At 35.8% G+C, this 13,923-nt stretch overlaps 1 protein-coding gene and 1 long non-coding RNA gene across 2 annotated transcripts; both read left to right on the forward strand.

The window, feature by feature from the left end:
* Window positions 1-327: 327 nt before the first annotated feature.
* LOC136798660 (uncharacterized) lies at window positions 328-4,610 on the forward strand. Its single transcript, XM_067055306.1, has 3 exons — window positions 328-677; window positions 2,539-3,928; window positions 4,219-4,610. The coding sequence occupies exons 1-3, from the start codon at window positions 336-338 to the stop codon at window positions 4,608-4,610; spliced, it is 2,124 nt and encodes a 707-aa protein (XP_066911407.1). The 5' UTR covers window positions 328-335.
* Window positions 4,611-8,359: 3,749 nt separating this feature from the next.
* Window positions 8,360-9,849, forward strand: LOC136798609 (uncharacterized). The gene is made up of 3 exons (XR_010845407.1): window positions 8,360-8,416; window positions 8,769-8,870; window positions 9,646-9,849. It is a non-coding gene; the product is annotated as an uncharacterized lncRNA (long non-coding RNA).
* Window positions 9,850-13,923: the final 4,074 nt, after the last annotated feature.

The raw sequence follows: 13,923 nt of genomic DNA on the forward strand, positions 1-13,923 counted from the left end.
TAAAGTGGTGATAGTGGAAAAAGATGAGAAATAGTACATGCTTACAAGTGTTGTGTTTAAAACAACTTTTAATTGGAAACCTTCTTTCAAAATTTCAGATCCAAACAAAGTTAATGTTGAATGAAAACACTCTGAAACCAAATGAAAGCAGTCAGACTCCTAATCAAAGCACTCAGAATCTGAATCAAAGGACTCTTAATACTGACCAAAGAACTTGGAATGTAGCTCAAGGCAATCAGAATCCAGATCAAATCACTCAGAATCCAGATCAAATCACTCAGAATCCAGATCAAATCACTCAGAATCCAGATCAAATCTCTTAGAATCCAGATCAAATGAATCAGAATCCAGATCAAATCAATCAGAATCCAGATCAAATCAATCAGAATCCAGATCAAATCACTCAGAATCCAGATCAAATCTCTCAGAATCCAGATCAAATCTCTCAGAATCCAGATCAAATCACTCAGAATCCAGATCAAATCTCTCAGAATCCAGATCAAATCAATCAGAATCCAGATCAAATCTCTCAGAATCCAGATCTAATCACTCAGCATCCAGATCAAATCTCTCAGAATCCAGATCAAATCACTCAGAATCCAGATCAAATCACTCAGAATCCAGATCAAATCTCTCAGAATCCAGATCAAATCAATCAGAATCGATGCAACGAACAGGTAACATATTCATTTTTCTCAGAAAACTACTATTTGGATATTAATTGGTCGACAAACCATAATGTTGAATTTTTCAGGTTTTACCAATTTCTTCAAACCATTGTAGGAAAAAAAATTTAGTGTTAGAAATAAATATATTCTACTCTAAATTCATCTATTGATCAGAAATTACAAACTTTTTCAGAAAAAGGTCAGAACCATGGCCTGAAAATTTCCTATCCCAAGATACGTAGAAATTCACTTTTAATTCTTTTCAACGAGTTTCAACGTGTCAGTTTTCCTAGCAACTTTGTTATTGAAACTTTCTTTATTTGCTTTAATTGATTCACTTAAGTTTCTGGAACTGTTGTCTACCTTCTAAATAAACAAAAAAGGTAATTTGTTTTCTGCAAAAATGTCTAATCCATAATGGCAGAAACATTTTTCTGTTTTGGTTCTTAGGAAGTCTAAAAAACTTTTTTTGAAAATAAAGCCTTGCATACTATTATAAATCAAACGATCAGAAATTTTATGCTAATAAAGAAAAAGTCAGAATCATAGTCTGAAAATAAATTATGATCTTGACAATCACTATCTAACAAAGCCAAAAAGTTAGTCACTCAAAGTTGCTAGGAAAACTGAAATTCCGAAGACAACGAAAAGTGACAAACCTCCATATTTCTAGGTAGATAATTTTCACACCATGTTTCGGACCTTTTTCTTAATCTACCTTAAAGGAACTTATTTTGGCGGATTTGGCGATTTTGGACGAAATTCGCCAAAATTAAATTTTTTGCTCACTCACCATAACAAGTTCCCGCCAAAATTGAATTTTTTGTTTCCTTGCCTAAATAACCCCTGAAATTCATCAAAATTGCTCAAAATAAGGCAAAATAGAACAGATTGACGCTGTCATTCGCCAAAATTAGTTCCCGCCAAAATAATTTTTTTTAGGATATTTGTTTGCTGCCTGCCAAAATTAGTTCCCGCCAAAAAAAGTTCCCTTAAGGTATATGAAATTTCTGATAGAATGATTGTCAAGTTTTTGAGCCTTTTTTATCGAGGGGTCAAATAAAATAGGGGAAACCCCTAATTCTGCCATTATGGATTTTTGACCAACATCTAAATAGGGTAACAGATATTTTTTTAAACCCCATGGTGATGTAGTTTAATTTCCACTGACAAATTATTTTTATCGGCAATAGCCTACAGGGAAAATCCGAGTCCTTAAAGCAGATTTCATTTTTTCTATATTCTTCACAAAACCATCAAGCATGTTTCAATTGTCAAAAAACTGATTTTTGAAGCCAGAGCTTTCAAAAAATTGTCAGAACAGCATTTTATCGCCCGAACAACAGGTTTTCTTGAATCTTTCAGAGCTGTACTTTATATTTTCTCATAAAATTTTGGACATTGACTCAAAATAGCAATATCTAAAATGTGACGAAGCCTGATTTTTTTCCGAAAATGCTGGAAATTGCTTCATTTTTGCAGATTTTCATTGGACTTTCCTAACATTTCATTTTGTTTTAAACTTTTGGAAAGCTTGAAAATATAGCCTTGAAAATGCTTGACAGTGACGCTTTATTGAAATATTGGTTTGGTTCAAGTTAGGTTTGCTGATTTCATTGCTTAACAAGTCTTCTACGAGATTACCTTGAGATCAATGAAGTTCCCCAATCAAAATTTATGGTTTTCCCCCTCTTTAACCCCCCCATCAAATTTCAAATTTTTCATTTTCCCCCATACTTTCAAAAATTGGGCAAAATAATAATTCCCCCTTTATAAGGGGGGAGGGGGGACACTATGTGTTTGTAAGTACTTCTATTGACTTGATACTATAGTAAAGCTTCAGTAAAATCCCAATCATTTTCATTTTAAGGTAAATTTGGAGCCAATGCAGACCCCGCTAAACGATTCTGGTATTCAAATATCGAATGATCTAAGTATTATTGATACAGATGACGAGTTCCAACCAATACCTCCTTTACCCTTTCTTGCTTCGTTGGATGTAATGCAGTCAACATCTGAGACTGAATTGTCAAATCTCTCACTTAAGAAGCACGTGTCCACCGAAAAATGCCCAGTTTCTTCAGAAAAAAATCAAAGTCTATCTACAAAATTAAAAGGAAAGAAAGAAAACAAGCCAGCTTCACGAAAGAAACCTAAAAGACCATGTATCTTTTGTAAAAACTTGAAACCTCAATCCAGATTGAAGCGACATATACTGACCACACACAAAAATGAACCTTCAGTGGTTCCATTGCTTTCTTTATCTGAACGCGAGCAAGACAAAGCAATTGACCAACTAAGAAGAGATAGTGTCAGAGCCTATAACATGAAGATGTTAGATAATGGAAATGGGGTGGAATCGTTCCAGCGAGCAAGAACAAGCAACAATCAGTCCGAAATGGTTATGTGTGCAGGCTGCAAGGATTTTATTGCTAAATCATTCAAATCAAGACATCAATGTCCAAATTCAAACACCCCTGTTGTTCCAGTCGTATCAATCAATGACACTGTTGTTAATTCCATCAGTGAACTGAATAGTGGATTCAAAGATCTACTAAATACTCTGCACCTTGATGCTGTAGGAAATTATATCAAAACAGACAAAATTATTCTCATGGTCGGAGAACGATCTTACAGTGCCATAAAGCGAAAGAAAGACAAGTTGTTGGCAAATTCAAGAACAGTTAGATCCCTAATAAGATTAATGGCACGTGTTTACCTAACTTTCAAAGAAATATATGACGGCCAATCAGCTGTTGTCATTAACGACATGGCAAACAATGCATCTGACATGTATCGGCGTGAGGGACTATCTATATTGGCTGAAGCGGCTGACAGATTGGCACTGAAGGAAGATGAAACTACTGGCCAAACAGAAGTTGTGGATGCCCAGAAAAGTGGCCTTAAGATATCTATTCTTAATATGATCAAGAAAACTGGTCAATATTTGATTGGTAACTTTCTAATGAAAAATGAAGACAAAAGATCGGACTATGTTGTCATGTTTTTGAAAGTTCTAAAAGGCTTTGAAAATGATCTGTTTGGAGATGCCTATTACGACATTGCAAACAAACGCAACAAAGTATTAAGGAAGCCAGTGAACCTGCCTAAAGAAGAAGACGTCACATTACTTCTTAACGAATGCTCATCAATAATGGCCAAAACCGATCCAATGGCTTTTCCAAAAAACATTGACGACAAATATACTAACATCCGTGCTGCAACTGTGACATGCCTTATCATGTTCAATGCTCGTCGAGGTTTGTCTATTTTTTTTAAATAGTTAACAAGAAATTAATATCCAATTTTTTTAACTGCCATAAAGGAAGAAATTTTAGCAAAAAATAAAACTGATTGATCCAAATCTGAATGAAATTAGATTGAAAATTTAAATTCACATTTCCTAAATAAGCATGTCCAAAGTAGCCTTTTAGCCAACTGTTAAATCAAGAACACACCTAAATGAATACACTTGTGGTAACTTTACAACCCACGCAGTTAAACATAATTTCATCTATTCACATACCTGCAAACACTTCTCAATTTTTAGGTGGGGAACCATCGAGACTTTTCATGGAACATTGGAATGAGGCCCTCAGGGGCGAATGGGTCAACCGGGAAGATTTGCCTGAAGAGTTCGACGAAACAACCATGTTGGTCACTTACCAAACTGGGAAGGGGAAAGACCACCTGGTCCCAGTGATCTTCCCAGCTGAAACATTGCCAGCCATCAAATATCTGGCTGATCCAGAAGTCCGCAAAGCCGCTTGCGTCTTGGAAACAAATCTGTACCTCTTTCCAAGTACACAGAGCGGAAAGGGACATGCAGATGGATGGCAGTCGATCGATAACATCCTGCAACGACTGTCACTAACAGGCGCAATTAATGCAACACGTAATCGTCACAGAGTGGCCTCAATTTTAGCACGGTTAGAGATGTAGGAGAAAGAGAAAGATCTCATATTTAAGCATTTTGGACACTCTGAAGAGATTAACGAAGGCATTTACCAGGCTGCAGGTGGCTCGCAGCAGTTGCACAGTACCGGCAAGCATCTGATGCAGATTTATGAGAACACCAAGGTAGTTCTAACTCTTGTTTCTTTTTTTTTCTAGGATTTTGCAATGATGAATTCTTATGCGGTTTTGCGCTGAGTGGAAACTTCATTTTCAAAACTAGATTCACACAATTTTACTATATTTTGTTACCACAGGTCTAAGGAAAAGATTTTATCGGAAATAAAAACTAGGCGAAATTTAGCCAAAATCTGCAAAGTTAAAGGTTTTGTGTTCATTGAAAGGTCTGATGATGTTGATGTTTAAAAACAAGTGCGACAAGATTAGAAAAGGTTTCGAAAAAATGAAAATACATTGAATAAAAAACATTCCTTTAACAAAGACTTTAACTGATACTCTTTCGAAGGCAGGAAACCCTCGATGGTGATTTAAATGTTTTCACAGGATATCCGATAAAACTAAGTCCTAATCAACGAACAAAGGCATGCAATTGTAAAATCCGATGAGTTATAAACTTCTTAAAAACAAGCGCCAGAATAAATCACAACTTGCATTTTTAGATAATCAAACTGTTTTAACAATTTTAGTGGCTGTCCAAAAAGTCAAACGCAAGAATCCTGAAAGAATTAATCGAAAATCAGGTAAACCCTTGAGATTTTTTTTCTTTAAAGAGATAATCAGATGAATTTAATGGCCCTGAAGAAACCTCCATTTTTTGGCCCAGTCATTTTTTCCTGAAATACCTTCAGGGAAGAAGTCTTCGCGGAATTTAATTTTGCGGTTCACAGCTCAAAATTCGGAAGTTTCACGGGAATTTAATTTCTCAGTTGAGAGAATGTTTTGTTCACAATATGGCCTATTTTGCCCTAAAATTACCAATTTTTGGGGAGTTTTTTCAAATCTTGAAAATATTTGTGTTTTGCGGAATTTAATTTCGCGAATTGCCAAAAAACTTAAAAGTAAATTTCTTTCAAAGATTTCTTCCCTAAGGGTAGGTCAACCCTAAGAAATATTTTGTTTCCGGTTCACCGGCTAGGTGACAACTTTTTTCATTGTCACCCGGCAACTTTTCCAATTTCAACATTGTCTGCACTTGCGTGACAAATTTTTCGACGTTAGACAGTGAATAGTGTGTTCACTTTCATTACGGCAGGCCTGGAAACAGAAGGGAAAGAAATCATCAAAAGGACCAAAAAACTCTTTTAGTCATTCCGGTGCGAATCAGTACCAAACCCCAAACTTCATCTAAGGCAACTTGTGACATCATCAGCGGCCTATTTGTAAGCCTTTTGACTATTAAAGAAACTCATATAATACCCAAAAATAGTCAAAGCAAACATCGGTACAAGCTCCACACAGATATGTCTATTTTGGGGCATTCTGGCCAACTTGGTGCATTAGGGGTAGCAGGCTTGGTGATTTTCGGAATCAGCACCCAAAAAATGTCCAAAAATCTATTTCAAGTAGCCAAATTAGTAGTCCTGCCATTAGGCAAAAACAGTACACTCGTGATGAGATTCCTGGTCCCTTATCTCAGCTAAGGAAAATAATCGGGTAAAAAGATTTGGAGGTTTTTCTCAGGGTCTTAGAGTGAGTTTTAGGATCTGGGTGTTGTTTAAGTGTGGAGAGCTTTACGGACGCGGTTTGACCTTTGTTCCTGTTCAGGTGTCACGTGAAGATGAAAGGCTCTAGTTGAGCATAACTTCTCGGGACAATCTTCGATTTTTTTGAAGTTTTGCCAAACTAAATATGAACCTTGGAGGTTATTTTAGTCAACGGAACATTTCTGATCGATTGGTATATAATATGTATGGGTTTGAGTTGGAAACAAATATTCTCAGATAATTAATGAAATCGAAAACGAAAGTGCTCCAGATCTCCGGGATAGGAAAAATTTTGGACCATGATCCTGACCTTTTTTGTGATGAATGGAAAGTTTCTGTTGGATTGGTTTATATAGTCCATGGGTAGTGTGAAAATTTTGTCTCTAAAACATGTCATATGATATGCCGTTGGAAACGTTTTCTCACACTGATTCTAAAAAACATCACAACATATATCTGAACACGGACTTGGTCCAAGTTGTCATCAGTAATTAAAAAAACAGTGAAAGTAAAAAGTGGTTCATTTGAGACAGTACCTTCTGGTGAACAAAAAATATTAATATTGTAAAAAATACGATAAACCCTGCCTTTAGATTTTAGGTGCTGACCCTCTTAGAAGCGCAAAAATTAGTTCGCGTGAAAATGAGTACCCTGAAATTAATTGAAATCTTTCTATTCTTCAGGAAATTATTTAATTGATGGTAGCGATGGCTCAGAATCTGACTTAGGTATGTTATTCTTACTTAAAATTCATTGAGAGGCTAATCTATGATTATGTTGATCTAAATCAAACTTGCTTTTAACAGGACAAAGAAACTTAGAATGGAGTCGTTTTGAGGTCAACTTTTATGTAGGCTACGGGCGTTCCCTAAATAATTTTGTTACCCTGTTGTTTTTAAATTGTTCTTGTCGGTGATTTCTACTGTTTTAGAGAATCCAAATCGGGGGGGGGGGGGTACTTTGGCTAAGGATAAGTTGTTCTTTAACCCTTTCAGTCCCAGAGTTTTCACAGCTACTTTCCCAGAGCCGTAAAATGAGTTTTTGAATGCATTTACTCATGCTTCAATATCTCTAGAATCACTAAAACTACTCCTCTCAAGTTTTCACCCTTTTTCACTTATAGTATGAGGATCATTTTGATAAAAAAAAATTTGCAAAATGACGTCATCAGCGTGTCACGTGACCAGAGAAAGGCAAAAAAAAATTTGAAAACAGCAATTTTTTGCCATTCAATGGTAATTTTTTTTATGAAAAAATTATTTAAACCCATTCATTCTTCTGATAAATGTTTAGCACAACAGTATCTATTAACTGAAAAAAGAATTGTTTGACTAGCCCTTATAGAAAAATCATAATGATTGATAGAAGTTGTAAAAAATCCCATTTTCGGCCTTACAGATTTTGCTTGCAAAAATTTTTGTAAATACTTTTGTAAACAAAACTTTTTACTCGAACAAGCTTTTTTCACGCGGTCTTTTGCACACGACGAGCTATCTTATCTTCTTTGAAAGCTGTTTAAAGAAATCTCTTTATTTCCTGCCAAAACATCACAATTTGAAAAATAAATCAGAGACCGCTATGCAGTCCTCTGGGAAAAAACGACGGGTCCAAAGGGACCGCAGTGCGGTCGCGTGGGACTGAAATGGTTAAATTCTGATTCATTATTGAAAGGAAATGAGTCATCAATACGCTATAATGCAGTATAATGCACAATAGCAACAAAAAAACACACATGAGGCAGTTCGCTGGAACAAATTTAGACCATACGCATCCCCTATATCCAATCAAGTTAGAAGGGATGCGTGCCGCCTACATCATATCGAACTAAGAGTGTGTGATTTGTTTTACTCTTTTGTTTAACCCTTGTGCACCTCAGTCCCCACTCAGTCTGCGGAATATTTGGGTTCAAAAAGTAAATGTGACGAATCTAATATCTTCAGACAAGTGGGACCTTGAACCCTAGTCTCGTTTACCTTTTTTTGCGTGTTGAATTTTTTTCACTCTTGACCTTACTTATTTGGTACATTACTTCATTTGTAGTTCGATTAATTTCAGAAGCAGATGGTGAGAAGTTTCGCCCTGATGAAGATGAAGAGGAAGATGAAGATGAAGAGGAATCGGTCATTAAAGGTTCAGCTTTAGTCATCTAAATTTTAAGTTTTTAGGTCAATTCCTGGTGAAAAGCAGAAATACAAAAAAGTCACCCAAAATTAGTTCCCTTAAAGTATAGTCTCGATTTCCAGAATATTATATAAGGCGAGAGAGTTTTTATAAGCTTATTGTATAGGATGATTGGCGCAGTTGTTACATGCTATTTTCTATTGAATTTTGGTCAAATTTTTCCTCAACTCAATACGGAATTTAAAAGTTGTATTCCATTGTTATCGTCACGGGATGCAATTTAGAAGCACTTTTTCCAAACATCTTTAAAATTTAATTCTCATCACAAGGTTAAATTAATATGTCCAATTTTTTATTTCAGATATACCGAAACAGAGAACTTACCACAGATGGTCCGAAGAGTCTAAATCCGACTTTGAGAAAACCTTTACGAAATGCTTGGCCGACGACAGAGGATTTCCTGGTAAGATAATTTTTCGATCCGTATGCATTCTTCTAATTCCAAGATGAGTTTTCTTCACTTTTTGGGCCTACCTCGGAGGTCCTTTAAATTAACTCATGTTCGTCCGTTCGTTTGTCTCTTACCTTTTCTCGGGACTGGCTCATTATTTCTTTCAGATTTTTTGCAAGATGCGTATTAGCAATGCCCAAAACATGACCGAGTCCGATTTTTGAGAAAAATTTCCCAGCCGAAAATGCCGGAAATCGCCTTTTTTTGCAGAATTTCATTGGACTTTATCCTACTATTTCTTTGTTTTTTTGACACGAAAACGTTATCGATAGCAATGCCCACCATCAAGCGTATTTCAATTGTTAAAAACTGATTTTTGAAGCCGGAACTTTTTAAAACTCGCCGGAACAGCCGTCGCCGGAAAATAGTTTTTCTTGAATTTCTCGAGCTGCACTTTATATTTTTTTCATGAAATTTTGTACACTGATACAAAATGGCAATACCTAAAATGTGACGGAGCCCGATTTAAAGAAAATTCCGGCGGAAAATCCCGGAAATATGCCTTAAAAACTTTTTTTTTTTGGCATTTTCTCGAGATTTCATCATAAGTTTTCTCTCTGATTTTATGCACAATTTTAACAAAGAAAGAAGCGTGTTAGCAATGGCAAAAACATGGCCTAGTTCAATTTTGAAGAAAATTTTTTTCCGGCCGAAAATTCCGGAAATCGCCGTTATCGCCTAAAAAAAAGACAGTAGACAATTGTTTTGTTGAATTTCATTATTTTAGGTAAAAAGGAGGCTGCTGCGTTCATGGGACGACATCACGTTACCGCGAAACAGATAAAGACACGTGTAACTAATTACCGGAAAGATCATAAAGATAAGAAAATAACATTGATGAAAAAAATGGGCATTCATTAACACTGTTGGTCGTTTGTTTTTTGTTTTTTTTTGTTAGCTACTTTAATTTTATTCTTATCTCCAACGTTAAATTTTGTTCCATTTTGGCATGCTACCTCCAAAGTTTTTTCTAGAAGTTTTTTTTATTTAAGGTTTTTCTATTAAAACTCGTTCCGTTTAGTACGTGCGTAGTTTCCTCTTTGCTCTACTTTGAAATTTGCTGCGTTTTGAGAACTTACTCTTAGGTGCCAAATAAACGGTTGATTAATTTTTAAGAATATTTTCAGTTGGCAAAAAGAAGTCCCCTTATCTTGCTCCAAAAGCTTGATTTTAGTCTATCTTTACCTTATTATTGGGTTTTCAGAAGTACAATCCCCCCTCCCCGTTTATTTGCCACCTAAGAGTAAACTTTTTTATCCACATGAAAGTTTTTTAAATCTATTATTTGTAACATTTTTGTACTAGTATAATAATTTCGTACGATTCATCTTGGGTGAGATAAGTGGTTTAAAGTAAACATTGAAGTCTTTTAATCCTCTCCTGGGTTTGATCATGAAGCTAATGAGAAGTTTGATGGAATTTCTTTCTTTTTTTCTGTAAAAGTCTAGTGGTCTTAAAAGTATAACTGTCTTTGAACTCGGTTTTTTGATCAATGTATCATTAACAGCAAAATTAGTCGAGATGTTTTGTGAATTAATATCTCGCGCTTTTTTTGGGAAACGCTTACTTTTTCCTACCTTAAGGGAAGAAATTTTGGCGAATGTGTGAAAAAGTTTTTTCGTAGAGAATTTAATTTGACGGATCAGGGAAAAAGCTAATTTTGGCGGGAATTTAATTCAGCGGATGACAGATTTTTAAATCCGAAATCAGGGTGAAAACATTGATATTGCACTCTTTTAGAGGGTAAATTGGTAAAAATCGGACATAAAATTAATGATACACTCACTTTATCGCTTCGTAGCACATTCTGTGCGCATTATCTGTTTGATAAGAAAAGTCCCGTACGAAGAACCTCTGCGATGAAGTATGATTTATAAATAGCAACACTTCTCTAATCATCGTCTGCCCTCTCTCACCAACACTCCATTGCAGCGGTCGGTTTGAAAAATCTCAAATGAAAAAAGACGATGACAACAGACCCTCTACGGCCATGAATTCAGCCCGTAGATATCGGGCTGTGTACAGACGGGAGGGTTTTCGATATATTAATTAGCGGGGGCGGGTTACGTGTATTACTCTTAGGTTCCGAATAAACGGGGGGGGGGTTGAAAAATTTTCTAGATTTTAATAAACGGGGGGGGACCTAATTGCCGGGGGGGTTGGAAATTGTACTTCTGAAACCCAAAAATAAGGTAAAAATAGGCTAAAATCAGGCTATTTAGAGCAAAATAAGGGGCCTTCTCTTTGACAGCTGAAAATATTCTTAGACATTAATAAACGGAGGGGGTCCTAATAAGGTCCGGGGGGGTTGGAAAATTTTCGAAAAATTAACAAGCGGGGGGGCCCGTTTATTTGGAACCTAAGAGTAGGCAGCTAAGAGTAGGGATATTGTGCTTAGATTTACCAAAAGAGATCTGCCCTTTTTAGCCAAAGTTCTTCATTTCGTCCTTCGAAATTAGTGGTTGAATCTTTTTTTCTCAGTGGTTTGATTCCAAGTTACATTTGGAATTTTCGGTTGACGTCATATAACCTTTTTGGTAGGAATTTTCGCTCGTACTCATTTTCGCGCACGAACAAAATTTTTATCACGCACTAGCGAATTTTTCTTGTATAATTTTTTGCACACGAGGCATTCATTTCCCCCTAAATTTACCACTTTTAAACACAATTTTTCGTAAATTTTGGCTTGACTTTGCTTTGGAATCATTATGACGAGGAAGAGCCCAAATTAGTGGCTTTGTGACAATTTAGATCGATATATACACAGTGTACGATGAGCCTACATTTTTGGCCCTAAGGCGACAATTGATATACTTGATACGCCAAAATCTTTAGCTTTAAGGCGACAATTATTGATATATTTGATACGCAGAAATCTTTGGCCTTAAGGTGACAATTTTGATTGGTATATTTGATGTATCCAAACTTTTGGCTTAAAGTTGACAATTTGGGTCGATATATTTGATGCGCTCAAATTTGTGACTTTAAGGTGACTAAATGGGTAGGCACATTTGAATATGTGCTCAAATTTGTGACTTAAGGGTGACAATTTGGATTGGCATTTTTGTATCGACTTTAAGATGACAAATGAATTTCTGATTTTAGATCTAGAAGACGATTCGATTTTTAATTTCATTCGGTAAGATAATTTGATGGTCGAATATCCTACAATAAATTTGTCTTAGAGGCGACACAAAAAATGTCGCCTTTAAGCGAAGTCGCCTTAGAGTTGATTTTGAATATGAATTTCTTAAAGGCGACATTAAAATATGCAAAAAACGGTATGGCGACAGCAAAATTTTATATGTCCCCTAAATTCCAAGCATTGACTTTTTTAATAGATTTTCATCGCCTAGAAGCCTTGTCAAGGCTTAATCTATCCGATTGAGGCTTCAAAATGCGACTAAAAAGCGACAATTGAAAAGTCGCCCTAGAGTATAAATTATTACTATGTCGGCCATGCGTAGATAAAGGCTTTATTATATTTCTCTAATCATATTGAGCCATACAATTTTCCCGTATGCTTATAAATAAAAAAGAGTGTAATCAGATAATACTTCTAAAAATAAAACAAAAGAGGTTAACCAATCATACTAATTATTTCTCGCCCCAATGCGATTTAGTTTAAAGTTCGTGTATGCTGCCATAAATTTATCCAACTGACATTTAATTGCAGGGATAACCTTAGAGTCCCTGAAAATCGTGTAAGAGAGTAGGGAAAACGCCAGTTGCCATTGCGTGGGGTATTCAATGTAAAACAGACAGTAGAACCCTATCATTGTAATGATGGCTAATTCTAGGCGGCTCGACACACTTTCTGGAAAAGTAGCGAGCACCCATGCGCCAAAATTTGTGTCACCATGGACTACGACTATTAAAGGATTGGAAGCCAACGACGATAGCTTTGCCTGGAAAATAAAACAAATACAAAGGATAAAGTAATGGTCGATGGTTTGACATATTTTCAGGTCACGTGGGTTTTTAAATTCCAATTCTTTTGAAGAAATGCAAAACAATTTTAAGGAGGATGACTTTACTCTACGCGATAAAGTCTCGCATAAGAGAGATGTTACTGCTCTTAAAAATGCATCCACTCCCATTTCAAGAGATATTTTAAGTATGATATTTGGAGTAACTTCAGAAAGTTTATTGATTTCATTACCTGATTTTGACATTACTAATCAGCTTCCGCAAGATATCATACACACTATTTCTGTTTTACAGTATGAGGTTAGACTTATTCTCTTATATTACATTAAAAACAATTATTTTTCGCGGGATCAGCTGAATGCTTGCATTGAGTCACATGACTATGGATATTCAGAAATTTCAGACAAACCACTTGAAACCATCAACATTACACCAGTCTGTGTTTACTGTAAAAGAAGCATACAAACTAAAATACAATGCATCACAAGCAAGGTTATTTCTAAGGCTATTGCCAAACTTTTGGCAAAGACAATGGAACTCGATACTATCCATGTTGTATTTGTGCTGCTAATCGAATTGATCAGAATCGTACAACTTATTTATTCTCCAGTTACTTCAAAATCGTCAGTTAACAATTTGAAAACAGATATTGAAAATCATTTGAAAGCATTTAAACGTGTATTTCCAGATCAAATTATTCTCCCCAAACAACATTATCTAATCCATATTCCACGTATGATCCAGTACTTAGGACCACCTGTTCGATCTTCCTGCTACAGTTTTGAATCTGCACATAAATACTTTAAACGTATTGCACAAAAAACAAATTTCAAAAATGTTGAATTACCGGTTGCTGAAAGATACCAGCGTCTCTTAAGCGCTGATCTCGGTTTTGAGGATAAGGATTTGAAGACACACCCTCTGTTTTCGTCAGAAATGAAGTATGGTGTATTATCAGAACTGAAAGACAAGGAGGAAAATACATTAAAAAGGCTAATGATGGAGAACTCGTGCTTACCCGGTATCGAACTGCCAAAAACTTACCGTCTTAGTTGGGTTTCATTGTTCGGGACTA

The sequence above is a fragment of the Clytia hemisphaerica genome, unplaced genomic scaffold (genome assembly GCF_902728285.1).
Source record: "Clytia hemisphaerica strain Z4C2 unplaced genomic scaffold, Clytia hemisphaerica genome assembly, whole genome shotgun sequence".
In the NCBI taxonomy this organism is placed as follows: domain Eukaryota; kingdom Metazoa; phylum Cnidaria; class Hydrozoa; order Leptothecata; family Clytiidae; genus Clytia; species Clytia hemisphaerica.

What these genes read in the sequence shown, in the direction of transcription:
- LOC136798660 (XM_067055306.1), top strand. Translation starts at nt 336, where the DNA reads ATGAATCAGAATCCAGATCAAATCAATCAGAATCCAGATCAAATCAAT. An exon ending in AGAATCGATGCAACGAACAG is followed by an intron (nt 678 to 2,538) that starts GTAACATATTCA and finishes TTTCATTTTAAG; the next exon opens with GTAAATTTGGAGCCAATGCA. An exon ending in CATGTTCAATGCTCGTCGAG is followed by an intron (nt 3,929 to 4,218) that starts GTTTGTCTATTT and finishes CTCAATTTTTAG; the next exon opens with GTGGGGAACCATCGAGACTT.